Genomic DNA, 24,075 nt, shown 5'->3' on the forward strand with positions numbered 1-24,075 from the left:
CATGTTTCACTCCAGCTGTCAGCTTTTTGCGCTCTGTCTCGTTTTAAAATTTGTGATAACAAGGGTTCCACTAGTAATAATCTCAAGAAAATGGAAAGTGTAATATGGCCATCTTGGCCCTTCCTTATAATCCGGCGCTTACGCAGATTACCTGTTAGGTGTGGTATAACAAAGGAGGAGTGGATACAATGGTGGAGCGGATTTCTAGAAAGGTATTCAGCCCACCCTCTCCCATAATGGACAAAGCTATCTATGGATTATAAATAGAAAGGAAAGGCAGCTGGATAAGCCTACCAATGCATTGTCTTTCAATTTGTTGAGTCGTGTTTCACATGGGTTTTGCTTTTGTTATAAAATATAGCTACTAGCTATAGCAGATTACATATCAAATACAATTCTTGCTCTCTATGTTTTGTTTTCCAATAGATTTAAAAAGAAAGTGAGCTCCATTCTCCCAATTTTCTACACTTTTTTTCTTAGCGATTTTTGTACTTGCTGTCATTCACACAATTCTGTATAATTGTAATTATCGTTTTTTGCAGTATGATTTTTTTTTCATCAGAATATTCACGAAAGGGTACATGTAGCTAAAATATGCCATACAAAATAGATATTCCAAGGAAAGCTTTCTGATTGCTGTACCTTTATGGAATGTGTTGATATGTGACATTGTTCCGTAACGTGCCTTGTTCACTGTGTTCAGTCGTCCGTGAAAGCAACACCTGTTGGTAGCCATAGCAACAATATTCAGTAGTCAAACTGCATGCCACGGATGCCGAGGATTTTATGTTAGATCGCACAGATGATTGCGGCATAAGTCAAGTCATTACGTTAAAAGCATTTGCGAACAGCAAATTGATGGCCATGAACTAAAGAGTCAATAGGATGTCAGCACGGAAAATGATTTCTTTCATGCCCTTGGTCCAGATGAATTGGCATAATTGATTTTCATGTAACTTCATCCATATTTGTCTTCTGGTTTTGACCTCTCAGTGATGTATAGAACATACAATTTGTATTTTTAATGGCTCCAAGGACAACTAGGTTTTATTCACATGGCAGTGAATGTAGTCAAATTGGGTTTTTTTTAGTAGTCATCTCCCAAAATGTACACTGAGCTAGTGTATGGAGGTGAAAGGGAACTTTTGATTTGTCAGCAAACATGATATTTGCAGGAAATAATGACCTCGTTGTTGGGACTGAAGTAGAGCAAATATCTCAGACATTATAGATTATATAATTTGTTGATTTGTTGTTCTGTCTCTAATAAAACAAATAATTGCCAGGACTGAGGTTACATTTTCAGACCCCAACAAGAATTCCAACAAGAACAATGACTTTATACTTCTATATCTAAGTTATGAAATATTGTCATAAGGAAGTCTTACTTCCTTAGAGACTTATACATAAGAATCTCCCTCTCTCTTGTCAACTTACCTGTCCATACCAACTATCAACATACACTTATATGATTATCACTCGAGGGCTAATCGCAAAACAACAGCATCCTTACCAGCCCAAGGAGGGTCACACCGGAGGTCACAGCACATAAAAGCACCAGCGGAAGGGCGGGCGTGTTCACAGACCACCTGTCAAAACCGCAGAGCCTCTTGCCTAACACCATTGTCCAAACTAATGCCCAGTTTCAATTCACAAGGATGAAGTCACACCTTTTGCTGAAGATACAGTTTAAATAAATTCTTGTTCATAATCATTAATGTTTGATTGAAATACATTATTTTGTATTTGCATAGTGACCAAGAATTGTTCAGAAGGAGGAAGAGTAAATAGTTGGAATTTTGAGTGTTTAACCTCATAATTATAGGCTACATTTTAAAATACTCAGTGCCAGACATGTCTAAACTTGATGCAATGTAGGTGTGGCCACAACTCATGGAACATGATCTAAACTTTTCCACTAAGCACATTTCGTGTAGAATATTGAAAGGGGGCCACAGCACAGTAGTGTTTGATATTTCCAGCCTTGACAGATATTTTTGCCTTAAAAATCTATCCCCCTTAGGAATACTGTGACAGTCATTAATGCTGTGTGGTCACCCATGAACAATGGTCGTTCACAATGATCTAATTGTTGTACAAAGAGGAACAATGTTAAGTGCCTTGCCGTCGGCACATTTGGTCACATACCATACATACTTCACTCAATGTTTCTTTGAGACTTACCAAGATGCACCACAAAACAAGCTTTTTATCCTTTAATCTCTCTTCAAACTCCAGACTGTTTTACATGTAGTGTGATTTGGTATAATTATGCTACTTTAAGACCCACCTAAATCTAGCCTGAAGACAAACTGTTGCAACAATAGTAACCAGGTATAAGAAAGTTACATTGTAAGAAGAGCATTTATGTAATGTTGCCAAAGTGCATCCTATATTGTCTAGAGGAAGGTTACTTGCAAAACTCGCAGTTTCAAACATAACATAAAATCTGATTGTATATACACTCTGAAGATTCCTGCAAGCGAGGTGTTGCCAAAAACATTTGCCCCTCCCACCAATACATGTACATCTAGATTTGCATAATTACATGCCGAGCAACTGGGTAATTAGAATACCTACTAATGCCACCCAAAGCACACAAGATGTTTCAGTCTGTCTCTGCACACTATGGTGAGATTCAACTGTTGTTTCCAGTAATACATGTATCACTTTAGTCTGTCAAAAATGTGGTATGACCATATGATATTTGGGTTTTTGTAAATATGTGTTGGCTGTCTCTGTTTGACATAAACAGGATAGTGGAAAATCTGGTTACCATGTAATATATAAGACAGTGTATGGGTGTGATTATTCTTTCCATTTCATTTACAAGACAAATGGTTTTGGTGTTAAGAATCCCAAACAGCTCTCAAACTACTAAAGAAGATAAGTAAGGATTCTCCCATTTGTAACATTGTACAGTGGTTTACCCCTGCTTTGAGACAAAGTGTGGTTTGTCTAAGCCTTAAGAAGAACAGGTGGGAGAAACATGTCCTATGGCTATCCACAGAAAACCACTAATGACAGTGGTTGCTCTGATAGTATCCATTGTGATGATTGTTCCACATTTTGATTGCATCCTCAGGCATTGTTTACTTTCAAAATTTTCTCCAAGTCAGCCTTTTTTTTCTAACACTAGCTTGGGTTTGGATGTTTTCCGACAAGAATCTTGTGTTTTGTGTGTACTAGTAAACAGTAGAGGTGTGTACACATTTGGAATGTCACCTGCACAGTATACAGGTGTGGTTTTTGTGACACTTGTTTTGTTTTGTTTTTACAGAACAACTTCATCATATGGACCACAGAAAGACTTCAAGCTCAGTAAAAAGAAGACAGCAAGAAGACATCACACTGATGTAAGTACATGTATATGTAAACATCAAACTTAGGTACTACCGATATATATATGTGTTGTAGAGTGTTACATGTTTATCAGGATTGTTTATCAAAGCATTGAATAGGTAAATGTTGTGCTATCATTTGTTCTGTTGAAATGAAATTAGTTTTTTTGTTTGTTTTTTTCATGATCAAAATATGTCATGTGTAGATGCTGGCAAAAGTCACAATGCACAATATTTTGACCCATTTTGACAACTTTGATCTTTGAAGCAGATACAAAGTAATACATAATTGGCTTTTTAGGTCATTTGTTTTTAACAGCAGGAATAGTCATAGTGATTATAGTGGCTGTCCTATATAAAGATAGATAAAAAGCTTGTTCATCAAATGCAAAGTTTAGAAAAATACTGATTTTATACCACCACAGTGAACTCCTCTGGTAGAGCGGTGTGTTAAATTTCAAAGAAATTGGATATGTCCAGAAAGCATAATCTAATGGCGTCATTCTGATCAGAGCCAACAGATAAATGGATTGCATTTTAGGCAATAATGACGGCAATGCAACAAGACATTTTACGTCATGTAGCTCCCTCCGCAGCAAGTCAATAACAGAAGGAAAATGTGGGGCATGGGACATCATTACTGGGTTGTCTGCTGCATCGTAAACAAGATATCATACCACTGCCTCAAGGTGTAGATGTTCAGTCTATGCGACACTGGTAAAGACAGTCTAGACACTTAGATGATCTTCCAAGATGTGTCTAATTTGTCCTCACTGGCATGTTGCATCTTAAGCAGTCTAGTATTTTAGGAGCAGGACTACTTGGTAATAACATTTTCCGGATTGTTGACCTAATATCTCAGCACATTTCTGATGTTAACATTTTTTGGTTACATATCTGAATGTTCTTTTGCAGGACCCTAGCCGAGAATTCTTCACTGTGAAATTTGACATTGCAGATTATGAGACAGAAATTGTTCCAGCAGTAAAAGGGAAAACCCTAAGGTAAACAATCCACTACAATTGTTGATGGAATGAAGCTGAGCTTTTATATGATAAACAAAGTCTTGTGCTGTTGTATGAGCTTATAAAGCTCAACATTTTGACAACATGACATCACTAAGAAGTGTTGAAAGTAGATTCAAATTCAAGATTCCACTTAATTCATTCAAAGATCTTGAATGTTTTTCCTTTTTATACTTTTGACCTGTAACATGACTCTGCACCATATTTTTACAGGGATGCACTTGCAGGTATGATGGACCGACGAGGCCTCACCATTGACCATGTCAACATCTACCTGGACCAGTCCAGCACTCCCCTGCCTCTGCACTTCGAGACATATCCACTAGGGGGACACAGTCTACATGTCAAAGGTTGGGAATGCCTTTTTGTAAAATAACGCAATATTGCATTACCACTGATGCATGCGAACGATTGATTGATTGATGAAACAGCTTTGTAGTGTGTTGCATATTATAGTTCGTGAGACATATCCTTTTGGAAAGAAAAAAAAAAACAAGGAAGAAAACTAAATTTGATTTCTTGTTTGTTCAAACTACAGGAAAAGAACCTTTGAAGGATTCGGACACAGGCCTAACGAAAACAGGGCTTCACAGTGCCAAAGGCAACGTCATGACTGCAAAACTCAAGACTCTCAGCCAGTCAAAAGAGGACCCAACAGGCAGCAGAAGATCATCTGGGGTAAGTGTTCTAAAAAAAAAGATATAGAAAACAAGTCACAGTATGTCAGGTGCAGGGTTTTTTGACCTTCAATAAAGGTGTTCCTCTTGTAAGTCACAAAGTTGCTTCCAGTCAGACCTTTTTTTTTCTACACACCAATCAGATTAACAGTTATGGTTTTGTACAGGCAAAGCCCCTCCTTTTTTTCTTATGTTTGATCCTGACCTGCACAATGATTACAACTGCCTGCTGCACCCACACCTTCACGCAGGCATACCGGCGGGCTTTCCCAAAGGCCATCCCCCGGCGGCGAACCATTTCCACCAGTTCCATGTTCTACAGCGACCGTCAGGCTGAGACATGGGCACGCCACCAAATGAACCAAAACAACAAACCTTCCGAGGCGTTTGTTCGCCAAGCCCCCGAAAATGGTACTGTCAGTGGGGTTTTCCCTCTGTATGAGGGAGGAAACCTGACGTTTGTGAAGGCAAGTACCGCTATAGCACTGACCACACGTCAACGCGGTGAAGGGTGGTGGCACACCGATGGCTACGATGCGTGCATGCAACCTCCCCTCCTTTCCCTTACTAAATGGTTCATTTTTCTGTACATGTAGTTGGTTTCTAGACGTTGGTATTAACGGGTGATCAATTTACAGTGGAGCTGGTGTAACTTCTCACTTTTTTTTCAATATTCACCTTATTAATACCCTGCTGAGGTACTCGTATTATTATCATATTATTATGTATTATATCTGTGTTGTATTGTTCAATTAGAATTCAATATTTTGCCAAAATCTTAATCTCCCGTCCCCCTAATACATATACTGATATAGGAACTAGCTAGTGCTAAACTATAGCCATGAAATGTTTCTGCTGTAGAATATTCTCCTCTTCATTACCATGTTGTAATATCTGTTATCAGGCTGTATTACACATAGATACACCATAGGTTATCCGGTCCTTTTTAGTTGTCTCCTGAAACAGGTCATTACTTCCTGTTTACCTTTGTAATTCAAATGTTCCTAAAAACCCTAAGGGATCCCCTGGAGCCTGTGTGTCTGTACTTATGAAGTGGTGGCTAAATTGGACCTATGTACTTATGGGATGTTGTTTTTTCCAGCAGCTTGTATATTAATTTCTTCTTGTCTTCTCCTACACACTTACACAAATTGTGTTATACATTGTATGCATTCTCTTGACTAGCAGATGTGTGAAAACACCACACACCCCTTGAGATGGTACAGTCCTCACTTCGGGTCATTGGCCCAGGTGTCTCCAGACAAAATTGAGCCACAACATGTAAACCATGTTTCTAATGTAGCCATAGACAGGGACCTGTCAGCAAAAACCTGCTCAACAACATTCTCACCATCAGCTGACCCAATGAGCTTGCTCATTTTTCTGGAAGGGGAAACAAAATCAACCTTGTCTAAAACATTTTTTGCAAATCAAAATCCTTAGTGAGCAGAAACAAAAGAAATGACTTGAGGGCAATACCAGGATTTTACTGTAGTGGGTTAGCAAAGAAACTGAAGGATCTTGAGTCATATTAAGCATTATTTGCACAGCAGACTTTACCCCTTCTTGTTGAATGGAATGGTCTAACTGACTATGCTATAATTGTTACATAGAGGATTCTTGACACAAGATAGTGCTTAAGTTTACTGACCCGTCCCCATTCTTTCCCGGTTATGGGTATGTCATAACTAAGGTTCTTCACATAACATTACTAAATACTGTTTGTATTTTCTCACTGATGTCAGGGCTGGTAACAGTTGAGGCTGGTTTGTTGAATAATTGTGTTGGATAATTAAGTTTTATTGTGTGTGTTTTGGTTATTACAGAGCCAAAGAAGTAGAAAGAACATCATGTCTATTCTGGGATCATCCCAAGATGTGGGGCCACTGAGTCCTCGGGAGGGCTCGGATCGCAGCAGAACTGGGGGCAGGTTTAGCGCACTCTTCAACCCTGGAGCCCCTGTTGCAAACGTAAGTTTAGATCTAGTTTCTCTTGCTTGGATCATTACATGATAAAGACTGTTAAGACCTGGGCCTCTTGAAAATCAGCCTGTCATGGTGTCAATGTTTAAAGCCAAAAAGATAAATAGAATATTGGTTCGTGTGGCTATTATGCTCTTAATATGGTTGAACATTCAACTGTAAGGTAGTATTTTCTTTAAAAAAGTATTACAAACTCAGATCAAAATGTGCTTGTTCTTTGTTTTCTTAGGGGGTAAATAAGATAGCAGGTAAGTTAGAATATGCTCAGGGTTATGCATCTTAATCAGACCTCAACTTACTGCATTATTTCTACAGTAATGAAAAAAAAACAATCCATTTGTACCAATAGTATAAGTATACTTTGTATAGACTTCCAATGTGTGACAAATCAGAATTGACTGCAAAGCTATGAGTACACAGAAAAAGAAAGATGAAAGGCTGCTAAACCTTAAAGCAGCCTTTCACCATTTTTCTTCCATGTACTCATTGCTGTTTGTCAAAGGACATGACTCTATGTGGTTTCCTCATTAACATTCTGTACCACAAATTTCACAGTGGGTTGCAACACATACAAAAGGTTGAGAATGGAAACCTACTGATTTCCAGATGTTTGAACATTCTTTTTGCAACCAGATTGGCACACTGCATAAGTTATGATACCAGTTGCAGGACGAATTGAATGTTGAAGTCACTGGAAAGTAGCGTTTGTAAAGAAAAGACTTGCTTTCTAATATGTAATTAATAGGGACATGAAGGCAGCTCACAACAAGAAAAAGCACCTGTTACAAGTATACCTGACATGTACTTTTGTTAAGCACCGGTGGCAGCCAGGTGCCAAAAGCAGTCAATGTAGCCTGTGCAAACAAAATCAACAAGTTGAGAGCATTTAACAAAAGATCAGCACACATTGGCAGGTAGAGTGATCAAACTCAGCTCGATCATGGGGACATTGGGTCAAATGACTCTGTAGCCTGGTTACAACAAGCAGGCAGTAGCTAGCCAAGCCCTCTAGAAAAGGTTCTTTCAGGGACCCACAACAGATAGGGCACAATAGCAATAGCGGAGGTGCTTTGTTTTGAGCACTCTTGTCCAAGTTACACTTTGGCATGATACACGTCCTCTTGGTTCCGGCAGTTCCAGCTTCACCGTTAGCCAGTCTAGTTTAACAACTACATTTAGGCATACAAAACATAATCATTAGTCTTTGCAATGGATAAGGTAGGCATTTTAAACATTTTAGTCCAGTGTAAGTTTTATGTTGTAGAAAGCAAACGTTCTGGTCCTTTGTGTGAATCTTATCGTAGCATAGGCCCTTGGGTCTGTTTTTTTTTTTCACAACAGACGTTTTAGTAGAAATTAAGATGGAAGTTCAGTATGCTGTTTTATCTTAAAAGTTATTTTATTTGGTAAGTTTAGCCTTTGAGATAACGGTTGTCAACTAAGGTCATCAGGCACACATGATATTCTAATTGTGCCTTAGCTACTGTCCAGTGAAAAATTCTCTAAATCTGTATTAAAGACTCGTAAACAAAAAGCATAGCTGCTTACATGCTCCTTATTTTTTCCTGATTTGAATAATGGTTAATCTTACCTTTGATTGTTTCTCTAATCAGGAGAAAAGCGAGCATTTGGCGCACAAGTTGAGCACGTACGCGCTGTATGGACTTCCCAAGCTGCCCTCCCTCATCTGGTTCTACAACAGAGACGAAGATGAGTCCATCTATGAACTGGTAAGTGTGACAGGCCGGCAGAACAAGTGGTGATTTTTAAGGAAATATTTGACCGTTAGAAACAATAAAAGTTTGATAGTTTTGGAGAACTATCAAGACACTCTCTGTCTCTTCTACAACCAGGTAAGTTGTAATTTGTCCCAAAGAAGCAGTTGTTTTTAAAACCATCACTTGGTTAATTATGGGGGACTAGGAAGTTCCTTGGTTATAGATGCTACTTATTACTGGGTAGCTTAGATATCTTGACGGGTGTGCAAATTCATTTTCCGAGACTTCTAGTCACATTATTTAGCTTACCTTAGTCAACCTCCCTGTTGCTTCTAACCAACTCAGCTGTAAAAATTGATTATTAGAAAACTTAATTTTGCTCACAATTTTGCTTCAATTTATTGACCTGAATCAAACAATTTTTGTTGTCAATACAGGAAGCTTCGTGGACAGAGATAGTCGAAGACAAAAGCAACATGACTAAGAAACAGATGGCGCAACAAGAGGCCTTGTGGGAGCTGGTGTCAACTGAAGTGTCCTACATCAAGGGCATCCGAGTAGTCGTTGACGTAAGGACCAATTCTATTGGATGTATTACATGCACTCAAGTTCTCAAGTACCATAGCAGGTCTCAGTCAAGTTTTACAATCAAGCTTTTGGATTTTAGGTTTTGACATTTTTGGATAAAATAGTTTGTTATATTTTCACAGTTTGCACAGTGTGTTATGATATATATGAGGCCAAGCTATCATTGTTTTATGTCATCACAGAATACTAAATTATGTTGTTTCTTCCTCCTACAGTTGTTCATGTGCTGTCTGATCAATCTGCAGAATGAAGCACTTCTCTGTGAGGTGAGATACATTTTGTATGTCTCTGGTTGCGTCATTATTTCATAAAGTAGAAATGTTGTTAAGTTTGTTTTTGTTAGTAAACATGTTAAACAATTACTGTTTAGATTTCTGGTAGATTACTACAATTTGTTGATTTCATGTTGATCCCATTTTCAGATTGACACAGAGAAGCTGTTCAGTAACATCCAAGAGGTGGAACAGTGCAACAGTGCATTCTGGCAGGATCACATGTGTCATGTGGTCACCAAGGCACGGCAGAGACGGGAACCACTCAAACCATCCGATATGGAAGAGGGCTTCCTCGAGGTAATGCCAACATCAAAAATGTTGCTTAAAAATGTCTTTTGATGGCTGTGTTATCTTTTATAACCTTTTTGCTAAGACTTTCAAGTAATTCAAATAGTTTTTAGACTCTTAACAGATCTCTTGCATTACCTGTGTAATTGCAAATACCAATGAACATCATGATCTGTACCTTTCCTGTAGTTTGAGGAGATGTTCCAGCCATATGTGAAGTACTGTATGGAGGAGGAAGCTTGTGTTGCATACATGAAGGACAAGTTTCGGGACAATGATCTCTTCAAGCAGTATGTGGAGGTGAGTTTATACCTTTGCCTTGGGCATGAGATCTGCATTGAATTTGATCAGGAAATAGAACAGTAGCGACTGGATGAAAAAAATTGGAAACGTTGAAAAATTACTGTCTCCAAATTTAGCCGATTGCTTGAGGAACTATTGCTCAATTGTTATTGAATAATAGAAAGGCTTTCAGTCAATATGTTTCCACAGTCAATGAACTTTGTGCTTGTTTCTGATCTTTACAAGCATAATTTTGCTACTTACTGATCTTTAAATGCATAATTTTGCTTGTTTTTGTTGCTTTTGATGTTAAGACTTCAAAACGGGGAAATCTGGGAAAAAAGTTTTCGTGTATTTTTGCATGAAAGTTCCTCTTTGTTGGTAAATGACATAATGAAACAACTTACTACGTTTTTCCTGCAGTGGGGAGAGAGCCAGAAGCAGTGCCAGAGACTGAAGCTGGGAGACCTGTTGGTAAAGCCCATGCAGAGAATCACCAAGTACACACTGCTGCTCAAGGCCATTCTCAAGAAGACAGAGGAGCCCAGCGAGCGGGAAAGTCTGGTCAGAATGGTGAGGACATGCTTTCTACAGCATCTGCTTCTGTCTCTTTTGGCTTTGTGAAGAGTTTAAAGAGTCTCTATGTTGACTTTATTTATCTAACCAGATTACATACAACCTGAAGTAAATTCCTCTCCTTTCTCCCACAGATTGACAAAGTGGAAACCTTTGTGACCAAAGTGAACACCACCTTGCGACAGAGACATGAACAGCAGCGTCTCGCAAGCATCATTGCTCGGATCGAGTCCTACGATGCAGTGGAACCTGGGAGTGACGAAGTGGACAGACTTCTGGGACAGGTATGATGCATTAATTTTGAATATGTATAACTGTATTGTGCAACAATTGTACAAGGTACAAAGCATCACATCTACTGATACATAACCACAGTATACATAACCATAAGGTTATCTACTTAATACAAGGGTGCATAGTGCGGGATGTTGAGTGTGTGATGAAAATCGTCTTTTACAATCATTGGAGGTATTTCTAGCATCTAGGCATTTTTCAAATATATTTTCCTTTGTATACCATCGAGGGGTTATCACATGTCATAATGCAATTGAATATGAATTGATCTTAGTGTTCATTTCATACCGAATATCCTCATCCTCCATAATCTTTGTGCTTTCAATAGACAGAGCTAACAGGACCATACTATGTGTTGTTTCAGTACTGCCAGATCGACCTGACGGCCCCCATGCCCGGTGCCGGGATGAAAGACAAGAGGTACCTGCTGTATGAGGGGCCCATGAAGCTGAAGGATGGGAAGGACAGCAAGGTGGATGTGTACGGCTTCCTCTTCACCGACATGCTGCTCATCACAAAGCCAATCAAACGTGGAAGTGAGAAGTTCAAGGTCATCAAACAACCCATGATCATGGACCGTATTGTGTTGAGAGAACTGAAGGACCCGGGGAGTTTCTTGCTGGTGTATCTGAATGAGTATAACCTGGCTACAGCAGCGTACATGATGCAGGCTGTCACGCCCGGGAAGGGGAAGTCTTGGATCGAGGCCATCAGGAATGCACGCAAGAGCTACGAGACTCTTTGCCTCCGTACCAAGTGTGCACGTACAGACACTATGACCTTGGTCACAAGCACCGAGGAGGAGAACGTGTACAACGTTGAGTCCGATTCGGACGAGTTTGATTTCCAGCTCATACCCGAGTCACCCCCGTCAAAGACTAAAAGGAACAGCCTAACGCCCAATGCAGAAGTCACAAACCCAAGCGTGGTGGTAACGGGTACAGATGTAGATATCCCAGACTCGGACATGGCGGAGGCTGCAGTGTCACGCCCTCAGGATCTCATTCTGCCCATGGACACTCATCAAGAGCTCCCCTCAATACCGTCCCCAACCTCGCCAGTTCGCAGACGACCTCCTGTCTCCAAAAAGCCCAGCATTTCACCCAGGAGTGTTCCGAGTATCCAGGAGTGCGATGCACAGAATGAAGCCCAGATGATGTACCCGTCGGCAGAGAGTGGTGCAGAGATGAAACTACACCTGAGCGGGTCAGAAGTGTTGCCGAATGCACCACCAAACTTTACCAAGGAGCTGAGATCCGGTACGGACACTATAGGTAGGTCTGCCACGAGTGGGGGACGTAGATCGCTTCCTTCAGCACAGTTCTTCCCCGACGAAGCTACAAACCAAACTGTGGCTATGCAGTACAACATACAGCAAAGCGCTAACCATTCCGAACCATTCCGAACATACACCACCATCGGGGCAATACGGCAAGTGCAGGGGCGAAGCAGCTCTGTCCGATACACAGAGGAGGAGAAGGCAGATGTCCAAGTGGACGTGAGACGCAGTAGTAGCGACTCGAGAATGGACTCGCGAACCAGAATCAAGGACAAGAGCAAATCTACGTCTGATCTCAGCCATACATTAGAGAGTGCAGAGGAGGAAGAGTATGTGGACAATAATGCCAACATGCACTCAGACTCACACATGAAGGCTTCTCAAACAATGAGTGACTTGAAGGATGGGATTGCATCTGTACCTGCACCTGTGGCGCCGGCAAGAACCAGACGGAAACTGTCTCGAGAGGAGCTGGCACGCATCAGAAGATCTCTCATCATGAGCACTACAGTCACAGCATCGTGAGTAACTGGATGTTTGCTTTTGAAATATCTTTTGTTAGGTAGATGCAGCTCTTGCCACACTGTTGGTTTTCTTTTCTTTACAAATGTTGTTGGCTAACTTTGAATGTTGTCACAAAAGTTTAAAATGGCCCTTAATTTGGTATGTATGGTAATTCTACTTTCAAGAGTTCCTCTTGAGTGTACAAGTCATTAGATTTTTTAGAACCATCTATGCATGAGGTTTGTATGCTGTTAGCTTCCTTTCCAACAAATATTAACAGCTTTGTTCTAATTACTCTCCACAGGCAAGTTTGAAGTTCTGTTGCCTGTCCTCTTCATCAACATACCTGAAATGCAGCACTGCAGGGAGGACACACACATGTACCACACCATGAGGTGCCCAAACGCAGTTCAGACGTCATACATTCTTGGACAGAAGTGGCACTACAGGGGAATGCAGTACAAGGATAAGGCTTCCTGTTGAACTTACTGGTAGAATATTGCTACAAAATCGACAAATATACAGCACACTGTTTTTATTTCCACAGTTTTTTTTTTTTTTTATAAAAATGAATTGAAGGCATTATAGAGGTGATACTAGCACCAAACCTAAGAGGGTCAACTTTGCTTTAGTCACTACATGTTTCTCTTGCAAGACTTAGACACACCTTAATGGGGTAGACACAGAAGATGCCGTGCAGAAACTTGTATGCTGTTTGGGTGTCTTATTTAGCTATTACAGTGTGACAGAACAAACATATTGTTAGTATTTTACTGAAGGAGTATCAACAAGAGCTAGTATAGATCCTGCTCGCTAACTTCTCTATCCTTACCGTGTTTTCCTGTTTTTAGTTGGTATATTATACATATTCTTATACTTTGAGATGAATTTATCCAAGTAATAATTGTTGCTTGAAGTGGCAGGAACCAGGTTTTTCTAACTATGGCTGGGTGTTCATTTTCCATTGTTGCAGTTAAAGAGGAAGGTCTCCACAAAACCTCTGTCCTATCTTGGTGATAGTCAACTGATGTTATCTGTTTTATAGTAGAATTTGCACGAAAGTCCATCTTTATGTCCAACAGTGGGCCTTAATGGCTTCTGTCTCGTCACTTCCAGAGAAGTTTTTGTGCTGATAGTGAAATATAGGACGTCTACATGTTGTCTTCCTTATTGTTAAATTTTGTGGTGCTACAAATGTTTGTGTTCTGGATAGTAATTTTGAAATTAATTGTGTACGTCATCTGTTTCAGTGGTCAGCATGAAAGGAAGGTTAAAATACTAATGATGGAAAATAGCCACAATATCATAAGACACGCCAGGAAAATCAGATAAGCTTCTGAAAAGAAAAAAAGGTGTTCAGGACTTTTGAAAAGTTTCACTGCTGTAAATATGTGTATAAAGCATCTGTATAAAGTGGAGACTACGTAATATAATTTCAGGTGGCGGAAAACATATTACTCTGATTATATGACAAGTAATAACGATTTAATTTATTAAAGTTTCATACAAGATGCGTTTTGGAACCAAGTGCAACTGGCTTTTAACAGATGAATATTGTACATTGTGATTTCCTTTGTTGTCTTGAATTGAAATTTGGTGTAGGTTTTGAGAAATGTTCATAAGAAAGTTTGAATAACAACATTGACTTTGCACAGTGTGGAATTTCTATTGTATTTTGAGCATTCATGACACTTTGTAGGAAGAATTAACTACTAAAATTCAAATCTCTGTATCATGAATAAACACAGACATTGCGATTATTTCTGTGATTATATATCCAAACGTTAGGCTACTAGGCCTACATGAGTTTGTTAAGTATACAATGACCCAAATTCTCATTTTTTTACTGATAAAAAATTTTCATCTAAGCCAGGATTGAAACCTGTAATATTCAAATAGGAGGAATTAGTTAAGTCTACAGCCATGCTGGAGCTGTTTGTTTTGTATTATTTTTCTTTTGTCCACATTTATACTCAGAATGCCAGGAATGATGTATTCTGTGCTATTTCTTCATCTAGGTGGTAAAGTCTTGTGCAGATATGGAAAGAACAAAACATGTACATATATTGTATAACTTTTATTACAAGGTCTGGGACCATACATATTATATATATATTGTGTTGTCTGTTGCATTTTGTTTGGGAGTATGATATTATGAAAAGAGTACCTTATTTTATTCTTTCATTGTTACCTGTTTCCGTAAGTGTTAGCACTGTATTTTGTATGGTGTGGCATATCTGGGAGTTAAACATTAATTGCACTTGATGAATTCCAAGCAGAAATTTAAGTTTCTTCCATCAAGCCAATCAAGGTTTTCAAATCAACGATGACACAATGACTGTGAAGTTACTACTCTGGCAAGCAGTAAGGAAAGGTTTTGTGCTACAACTGTGGTTTAAGCTGTTGATTGGCCAGTGAAAATGGACTGCATCGAAGTCAGATATGACCAAATCCATTCCAACAGAAGACAAATGTGTATATATAGTTGTAATTCGAGGATTAAAACATGAATTGAAAGGAACGTGGAATACAAAATCGGCAATGCTGTAAGTTGAGAATTTAATAAAAGTGTGGTTTAACAATTGGACACAGTGTGTTACGCTTTACTTCTGTTTTTTTTATTTATGACAGATGCTTAGGTACCATTACTTATTAAGGATCCAAGACCTGGTCATTTATAATAAGTTTGACATGAAAATTAGTATCGTTTATTATATGAAAAGCAATAGTGTTTGCAAGGGCTACTTGTCAAATATTCTGATTATTTCAGGCTGTTTTATTCACTATTAAATGTAATTGAATAATACATGTACATGTATACAAGCAGATTACTAGGGGTTTGCAGAAAATGGGCAAAGACTTCTTAAAAACAGTTCTTTTAAAGGGTTCTAGGGGTAACGACTGTCAAATAAAAGAGTGTATTGAGCAATTCTTATATTAACTTAACTCACACACAGACACCACTCTTGTTGATGTGTCATTTAGCGCCATGTCAATACAGACTTCATGATGCCAACACGACTAGTGTTCCTGTCCTTGGTGCTGAACGCCACATCAGCCAGCTTGTCCCGATCTCCTGTCCATCAAAACGGCACAGGGCTGCAGGCGTACTCTCCAAGCAGAGGTTGGTGGGGGAAATCGTGACCTTTTTCTTGTATGCCTTATTTTTACGACCACGCCTTTCCACGTAAAATACTGTAAATGCAGAAATATTCGCGGTGGATTTATGTTCGCGGTTTTCGCGTTGCCAATTCACCGTGAACTTAAAACCACCGCGAACATTTTCCCATGGCATTAAGAGACTACAGTGCATGGTGCTACCGCGAACTTAAAACCACCGCGAAAGTCCTTTTTCCCGCTACCGCGAAATTAAATCCCCGCGAACTTAAGTGCATTTACAGTACGGTATATAAGGAAAAGGTCATTTTTTCCCCCACCAACCTCTGCTTGGAGAGCACGACTGCTATGGTAACGACATGACGCACGGGTGTCTGGAATGTCTGCAGACGTGCAGGAACAAGTTGCATTCAGATTACTTGTTCTTTGTAGTCGGTACGTTTTGAAAGTCTGACATGCAAGAAAACATTGCATTCAGGTTACTAGTTCTTTTATAGTCATGTGTTTTGACAGTCTCACTTTAAAGTCCACCTCCCTAAGGTAGATTACTTTTCTGGAAAAAGTAATTCGCTCGTGCAAACAAACAAAATGTCATTTGATCAAAATGTCATACTCTTTTTGTTCTATTCAGACTAATCACGACATGTTTTTTTCTAACATTCACTCATACATTTTGTATTTAAGTGATAAACTTCGCTCCCACCACTTGCTAGTGCAGTGGCAGCAGAAATGTATGAGCAAGTCCAGCCTGTCTGTACCCCTTCCGCGGGGTCCGGCAACGGACAAACCAGCGGACAGCCGTCCCAGGCTCCTCTTACTAGCCTTGGGCGCGGTGCGAACGGGAGTTCCCGTCATGGAAACAACGCTAGAGTTAAGTTCCATCAAGAAGGACTGAGGGCGTGCTCAGATACGTGTGAGGAAGACACGTACGAGGAAGCCGAATCAGTGAAGCCACCGGGTCTCCCGCCAAAGTCACACACTGGTGACCTGTCGTCTGAAGGTAGACTGCGTTTCTGTAGCTTGCTTGCTTTCTCAAATACAGCATGGAATTTGGTAGAAAGTTTTCTTAATTTTTGCAGAGGATTATACGTATGTCATGAAATACACACCTAAACGGCTTTCCATTGTAAAACAGTATCTCTTCATACATTACGCTCGATCGGGCTCGAGGGTAAAAACTGACCCATTTTTTGTAAACTTCTTTAATTCACTTTTCGAGACATTGTGTACGTGCAACGCATTTATCATAACCCGCATCAAACACTAGTCACTAACAGTGCTGGCCGGCGCGGATACACTCCTCTGGCCGACTTACTCCTCTATTTGTTCCATTTTTACGGTTTTCCAGCGACCCGGAGTCTGGTAGAGACTAATCAAACACCATTTCCTCCACAGACGCAGAGCGTCGTGGTGCTGGTACTTTCCTCCGCGCCCACCGCTGCTGCTGCATGGCTGGAACCCTTGCGGTGGTGGTCACACAGGTCACAGTGGGACTTATCCTCATGGTGCTCATCAACGGCCAGCTACACAAGCATGCTGGGGTAAAACCTGTTTTGTATTAAAACACTTCACACGTGCGTTTATATCCAGGTACGTTTGAGGTCCGTATGGAAGTTTTAGCCTCTATCAGGCTCCCCAGGACGCCGGAAAAATAATAGAAGTAGGACAAATATAGCCAGATAACATGCCATTGGAGGTAGCTGGTTGCAAACCACACGCAAACCACACGCATCGGATAGCTAACTCCACTGGCATGTTGTTTCTCCAATTTCTACTATTTTTCTAGCGACCTGCGGAGCCTGGTAGAGACTAAGACTTCCATACGGACCTCACGAACGGACTTGAATATGTACGCATGTGTGAACCCGGCTTAAGGTCTACGTCACATTTCCAATACGGGGCCCGGCAGGGCAGCCTTCGGGAACGAAAAGTATGATATAAAAGACACTTAACTACACACGACGTAAAGAGAATAGTCATGGGCATTATCTAATTCATATATTTGTGTACATTTTTCGTAACGTTATACATTTGTATTTTTCGTTTCCACAAACGGCCGGCCGCGCGGGGCGGGCGTGACGTTAGCCTTAGCAAGCGTCGTTTCTTTTGCGAAATGGTGACATAATAATTTCTCTCCAAAGAATGATTGTCCTTTCGCGTTAACGTAGTGTACGTTACAGTATCTTTTGCACTGCTCATGATATGCTCATTGCCATCCATGTTGTGTATTATAAATTGTCCCGACAAGAGGTTTTTGTCCAGCGTTAACAGAGACTTAACATCTAAAACATCGAAACATCTAACAGCGAATAGCCTGTGGATGTCACGCATTGTGTGAAATGGAACTCAACACAGCGTATTTCTTTCCCTTTTTTAAATCATGCACAGAAACGCTGTAAATTGTCTGCTCTCTTTTGACCAATTTGAATTGCAGACTACATTGGCCACAAATTCGTCTTTAAAGTGGACTGCACTAGAAGAAGACTCAAGTGAGCGACGATATGTCGTCACTACATGTACTTATAAGGAACATGGCGTTTTTCACAAATTGAATGACATTCGGTAGCGTACACGTACATGTACACTCTGTGTATCTTTGAGCATATCTTTCCATGTAACATAAGTAAATCTTACACGATAGCTCGTATTGTCTAAGAATGGACCCCTGATTTTTACCTGACTGATATATTCTGAAGGATTTTGCAACGTGCTATATGCCTTTTTCTTATTTTTGTCCCCTTTTACCCACTGCCAATGTTCTTTTGGAGTACCACTACCAGACTAATTATGAAATGAGTACGGGGTTAGGGCATGTGGCGTGGTTATATACTAGTATTACGTTATAACTAACAATATTCTATAAGTAAAAATATTCTAAGGAGGGTAACTGAACAAGGGAACAACAAATTTAAATAATATTTGGTAATTAGGTAGCTTAGACAGAGGTGTACATCGTTAAGTGCAACTTATGCAAACTGGCAATTAATTTGCATATTAAATGAAGAATATCTATATTTTCGATAAGCGGCAGTTTCGTTGACAAGCATAGAATTTCCGACTTTATGTTCCCTCCAAAAGCTTGTTATGGCTCCTTGTCAGGATCACGTAGACACCTTTTGTACCCTGATCTGGTCAGTATTGCCTGTTCTGTCGATTTTTTTCCGTGACCATGTCTTATGTCTCATTTTGGCGCGTCACACATAACGTGCAACTTGGGGGTCATGACATCGACGTTGAGGGTAGGATTCGTACCCGTGTTCTTGTAACATGGAAGAATATGTTAACTTTGAACTCTAGATACGGCAATGTAACAGTAAATTATGTATTTAATCATTTCTATTTTCATCTTTCAGGATTGTCCAACTACTGTGTAGTCACTGCTTTTCAGTGAAGTTTAGAAGTGTGCATTTTGTAACCATGTGATATTCATGAACTTATTTAGGAGGGGATGAACATTCACAATGACACCGATAAGCTGCTGGCTCAGATTGCACATCTACAGGAGACCATAGGGTGGCAGCAGGTAAGCTATAATCTCCGGGCAGATTCATCGGCGGTGGCATTAGATAGCAAAAGCTGCCAAGGATCATCGCCGGTCAAGGAGTGTCCATAAGCAAAGCAACCTTCAGTTGCCAGTTTATCTTATGTCAACCATAAGATCTGCTTGGAGATTAGGTAAGCTACAAAGGGTCAACGAATACCTTGTGCACAGGGCTGATGGAAAGGCCTCAAGTTGACAGGCAATCCACGCAGAGATCAGAGACGGTAGACCCTCTTCTTTTCCGCACTGTTTGCGAGTAGGTTAGTTAGAAAAACACACAGACAGACACACGGCCAGACACATCTCAATCAATACTTTACCCCCTAATTAGGACCCGTTCATGATGCAAAAAATGAAACGGTTCTATCGGTTAGGCCTGAAAATCCGACAGCAAACGACAGGAAACGGTTTGCATTTTGCGTTCACGATGCAAACTTGTAAACCGTTTCAGTTCCTTGAAAAGACATGGTATTGCATGGTAATGCGACCTCTGACCCCTGAGGTTGTTGTGATCTTGCCCAAACTTGTACTTCTGTGTCAGATTATTGGTCTTTGATCGAAATTGAACCAATGTCTTACTGAAGCTGGATTCTGTCATGACCATGGAAATGCCTCTAAAAACATTGTGGTCCCGATATATGACATTTCCACTAGATCTCCTGATACATTCCCTTGCGATATCAGGACTGCTGGCTCCTCAGTCTACCAGGAGGCGACCCGATAATAAAAACGAATTTCACGATTGAAAACGCGGCCGAAACACCCGAATGACAGATTAAGAATTGTACTTTTTTCCCGTGGCGCCACCAAATATGAACGCACATGCCCGGATGTAAAACGTATCGCACCGCTTAGGCCCCGTTTATGATGCACAAAATGAAACGGTTCTATCGGTTAGGCAAGCTGAAACGGATAAGTTTTGTCATCATGAACGCTCCGAAACGGATCTGAAACAACAGGAAACGTTTTTTTGTGGAACCTCCTCGTGAGGTAGTATTGAAACGGTTTCCTCCTTATCCGGAATTGCAAATTTGCATCATGAACGCAAAAAGTGAGAAAAGACTAACAAAGCAAGAACACAAAGATGGCCCTTACAAATTCTATTTTTAACATCTGACGGGAAATTTTGATGATATGGAATAAACGTATGGTCACAACTCCAAAAGAGGTGCATCTTCAAGTGTTGGAGAGACAAGAATTTGAATTTTACATGGCATATTTGTGTCTAGTATTAAGATTGAATGTCGTGCATTTCGCATTACATTCTATAAATGTAAAAGTACTGTAGATTTAATACAAAATGTAAGCATGCTTGTCCAGTATGTATTAAGATATCAGTAATGACATTGCTGAAATGACGTTCTCTCTATCTCTTTCATCTCCCTCTTTCTTTTCTGAGGAAACGGAGGTGGAGCTTGGAAGAGGAAAGAGCATTTGCCAGACACACGACACTAACGTCACTAACATTGCCAATGCCCTTGACACTCGCCTCTCCAAGATGGAGACCGTCGTTGTGGCATTGCAGAAGCAGGTGCCTGAGATGGAACCCGTTTTTGTGGCAGTGAAAAACACCACTACCTTTGACCACGGTCTCGGATCTGTGCTCAACCCCGCCTCCTCCTGCCTTCTCATCAAACAGAACAACCCCTCCAGCCAGGACGGTGCCTACTTCCTTATCGGGAAGGACGGGACCATCTACCAGGCATACTGCGACATGACCACGGCCGGAGGCGGCTGGACGCTGGTCTCCAGCGTGCACGAAGACGACATGTACGGCAAGTGTACGGCCGGGGATCGCTGGTCCAGCACCCGCGGGAACAACCCCCACTATCCAGAGGGAGATGGCAACTGGGCCAACGTACACACCTTCGGCTCCATGGGGTCGGCCACTACAGACGACTACAAGAACCCAGGCTACTTCAGCATCAGCGCCTCCAATGTCATGCTGTGGCACGTACCGAACAACGTGCCGCTAAAAGAGTACAAAACCGCCGCCTACCTACGGTACCGCACCTCCACCGGTTTCTTGGATAGCTACGGTGGCAATCTGCACTCCCTGTTCAAAGATCATTTTCCCATTGGCTACAACTTGGGCACATACACCCACGACAACGGTCCGGCCATCCCCATTGTGTACGAACAGGGCAGTGATCATCCGGTGCAGTCAATGTTGCCTCCAAACATTGCTTCACGCAAGGAAGCCATTCCCGGGTTCGTGCAGTTTCGGGTGTTCAACTTAGAGCGCGCTTGTCATGCTGTTTGTCCAGGTGTCAATTTTGTTGGTCCCAATGCCGAGCACGTGTGTATCGGTGGAGGTGGATACTGGCCAGAAGGTGAACCCAGGCAGTGCGGTGACTACGCGTCCAAAGACTGGAACGGCTATGGTACCAGGAAAGAATGGAGCTCCAACAAACGCGTCATTGAATCCACCATCTTGTTCTTTTATCGCTGAAGAAATTCTGCAGAATATCCCCTTAAATCTTAATAGCAAATAGTTCCTACACTAGTGAAACAGAGTAGGGATTTTTTTTGGAACTGAAGATGTTTTCATGCTTGTTGAGAAGGAACCTAGCTCATGGGGAAGTATTTTTCCTCAACTATCAGTACTGTAGATTGTCATTTAGCATCAGGGACAGAACACCAGTCCTGGTGTGAAATTCAGCTCAGTCTTGCTGTGTTATTCAGCACCAGGGACAGGGGCAGTAGTCTTGCTGTGTTATTCAGCACCAGGGACAGGGGCAGTAGTCTTGCTGTGTTATTCAGCACCAGGGACAGGGGCAGTAGCCTTGCTGTGTTATTCAGCACCAGGGACAGGGGCAGTAGACTTGCTGTGTTATTCAGTAGCAAGGACAAGGACAGTAGTCTTGCTGTGTTATTCAGCACCAGGGACAGGGGCAGTAGTCTTGCTGTTTTATTCAGCACCAGGGACAGGGGCAGTAGTCTTGCTGTGTTATTCAGGGACAGGGGCAGTAGTCTTGCTGTGTTATTCAGCACCAGGGACAGGGGCAGTAGCCTTGCTGTGTTATTCAGCACCAGGGACAGGGGCAGTAGTCTTGCTGCGTTATTCAGCACCAGGGACAGGGGCAGTAGTCTTGCTGTGTTATTCAGCACCAGGGACAGGGGCAGTAGTCTTGCTGTGTTATTCAGTAGCAAGGACAAGGACAGTAGTCTTGCTGTGTTATTCAGCACCAGGGACAGGGGCAGTAGACTTGCTGTGTTATTCAGTAGCAAGGACAAGGACAGTAGTCTTGCTGTGTTATTCAGCACCAGGGACAGGGGCAGTAGTCTTGCTGCGTTATTCAGGGACAGGGGCAGTAGTCTTGCTGTGTTATTCAGCACCAGGGACAGGGGCAGTAGTCTTGCTGTGTTATTCAGTAGCAAGGACAAGGACAGTAGTCTTGCTGTGTTATTCAGCACCAGGGACAGGGGCAGTAGTCTTGCTGTGTTATTCAGCACCAAGGACAGGGGCAGTAGTCTTGCTGTGTTATTCAGCACCAGGGACAGGGGCAGTAGTCTTGCTGTGTTATTCAGCACCAGGGACAGGGGCAGTAGACTTGTTGTGTTATTCAGTAGCAAGGACAAGGACAGTAGTCTTGCTGTGTTATTCAGCACCAGGGACAGGGGCAGTAGTCTTGCTGTGTTATTCAGCACCAAGGACAGGGGCAGTAGTCTTGCTGTGTTATTCAGCACCAGGGACAGGGGCAGTAGTCTTGCTGTGTTATTCAGCACCAGGGACAGGGGCAGTAGACTTGTTGTGTTATTCAGCACCAAGGACAGCAACAACAGCCAGGTTGTGTTATTCAGCACCAGAGTTGTACAATTTCATTGTTTTAATTGACAACTGTATTGTTTCATTCAACTAAAACATTTTGAGTGTGACGTGAGCACATAGCCTTCAATTCATGGAACCATGAAGACTTCAAACTATAGTATCTATAATATAATCATATTTGCACAGGAAAATCTCAGTCAACATTTGGATCAAAGAAACGTATGTGCAAGATCATAACTGCTTACATTATTAACACACTAACATATCATTTAGGACATCATATACTTAATAATATCATACACATGTTGTACAGATTTTCCTTACTGTATCATGTGGCATGTATAGCATGCAGGCGTCTTTCAACAAATTACTTCAACGGAAGACATTGTAAAAATGCAATTGTACAATACTAGCAAAATGAACAAAATTCTACAAGAGCCTGATGTGACTTCATTCTTGTCATACAAATTTAGATTGGTAATATTATATCATATTCCACCATAGAATGATAAAGTCTATTGAATTTATAAAGCAGTGAACTGCTCCTACCAGCAACACGCCCCACTCCATAATCATTTCTCTTAAGTGCTAAAACAGATGCATAGTTTACAAGTTTCTACTAGTGAAGAGAAGGTCAATACCGAAAGAAAATACAACCTGTTGATACACCAACGTGCCCTACATATCCCATCCCCTTGTAAAATCTTACAGTACAAGCTGCGTATGTATATGTGTGTTTGTTTGCGCACGTGTGCGTGTGTATGTGTGTGCGTGTGTGTGTGTGTGTGTGTGTGTGTGTGTGTGTGCAGCATACCC

At 41.1% G+C, this 24,075-nt stretch overlaps 2 protein-coding genes across 2 annotated transcripts in view; both read left to right on the plus strand.

Moving 5' to 3' along the window:
• Window positions 1-15,416, plus strand: part of LOC118431175 (pleckstrin homology domain-containing family G member 5-like) — a gene marked incomplete in the record, with an annotated part of 70,055 nt that extends 54,639 nt beyond the window's left edge. The window contains 15 exon segments of the mRNA XM_035842292.1: window positions 3,281-3,356; window positions 4,257-4,345; window positions 4,580-4,716; window positions 4,905-5,044; window positions 5,295-5,510; window positions 6,870-7,013; window positions 8,639-8,755; window positions 9,181-9,312; window positions 9,547-9,597; window positions 9,754-9,903; window positions 10,084-10,194; window positions 10,600-10,749; window positions 10,887-11,036; window positions 11,411-12,846; window positions 13,134-15,416. Of these exon segments, the coding sequence (XP_035698185.1) occupies window positions 3,281-3,356; window positions 4,257-4,345; window positions 4,580-4,716; window positions 4,905-5,044; window positions 5,295-5,510; window positions 6,870-7,013; window positions 8,639-8,755; window positions 9,181-9,312; window positions 9,547-9,597; window positions 9,754-9,903; window positions 10,084-10,194; window positions 10,600-10,749; window positions 10,887-11,036; window positions 11,411-12,846; window positions 13,134-13,143 (3,109 nt within the window).
• A 5,457-nt stretch (window positions 15,417-20,873) lies between these two features.
• LOC118430944 (intelectin-1a-like) lies at window positions 20,874-22,172 on the plus strand. Its single transcript, XM_035841973.1, has one exon. It carries the CDS (start codon window positions 20,986-20,988, stop codon window positions 21,937-21,939), a length of 954 nt encoding a protein of 317 aa, XP_035697866.1. The 5' UTR covers window positions 20,874-20,985; the 3' UTR covers window positions 21,940-22,172.
• The last annotated feature ends 1,903 nt before the right edge of the window (window positions 22,173-24,075 follow it).

The sequence above is a fragment of the Branchiostoma floridae genome, chromosome 14, assembly GCF_000003815.2.
Source record: "Branchiostoma floridae strain S238N-H82 chromosome 14, Bfl_VNyyK, whole genome shotgun sequence".
Classification (NCBI taxonomy): Eukaryota; Metazoa; Chordata; class Leptocardii; order Amphioxiformes; family Branchiostomatidae; genus Branchiostoma; species Branchiostoma floridae.

Excerpts from the sequence above, each read along its gene's own strand:
- LOC118430944 (XM_035841973.1), top strand. The coding sequence starts at position 20,986 with ATGGAGACCGTCGTTGTGGCATTGCAGAAGCAGGTGCCTGAGATGGAA.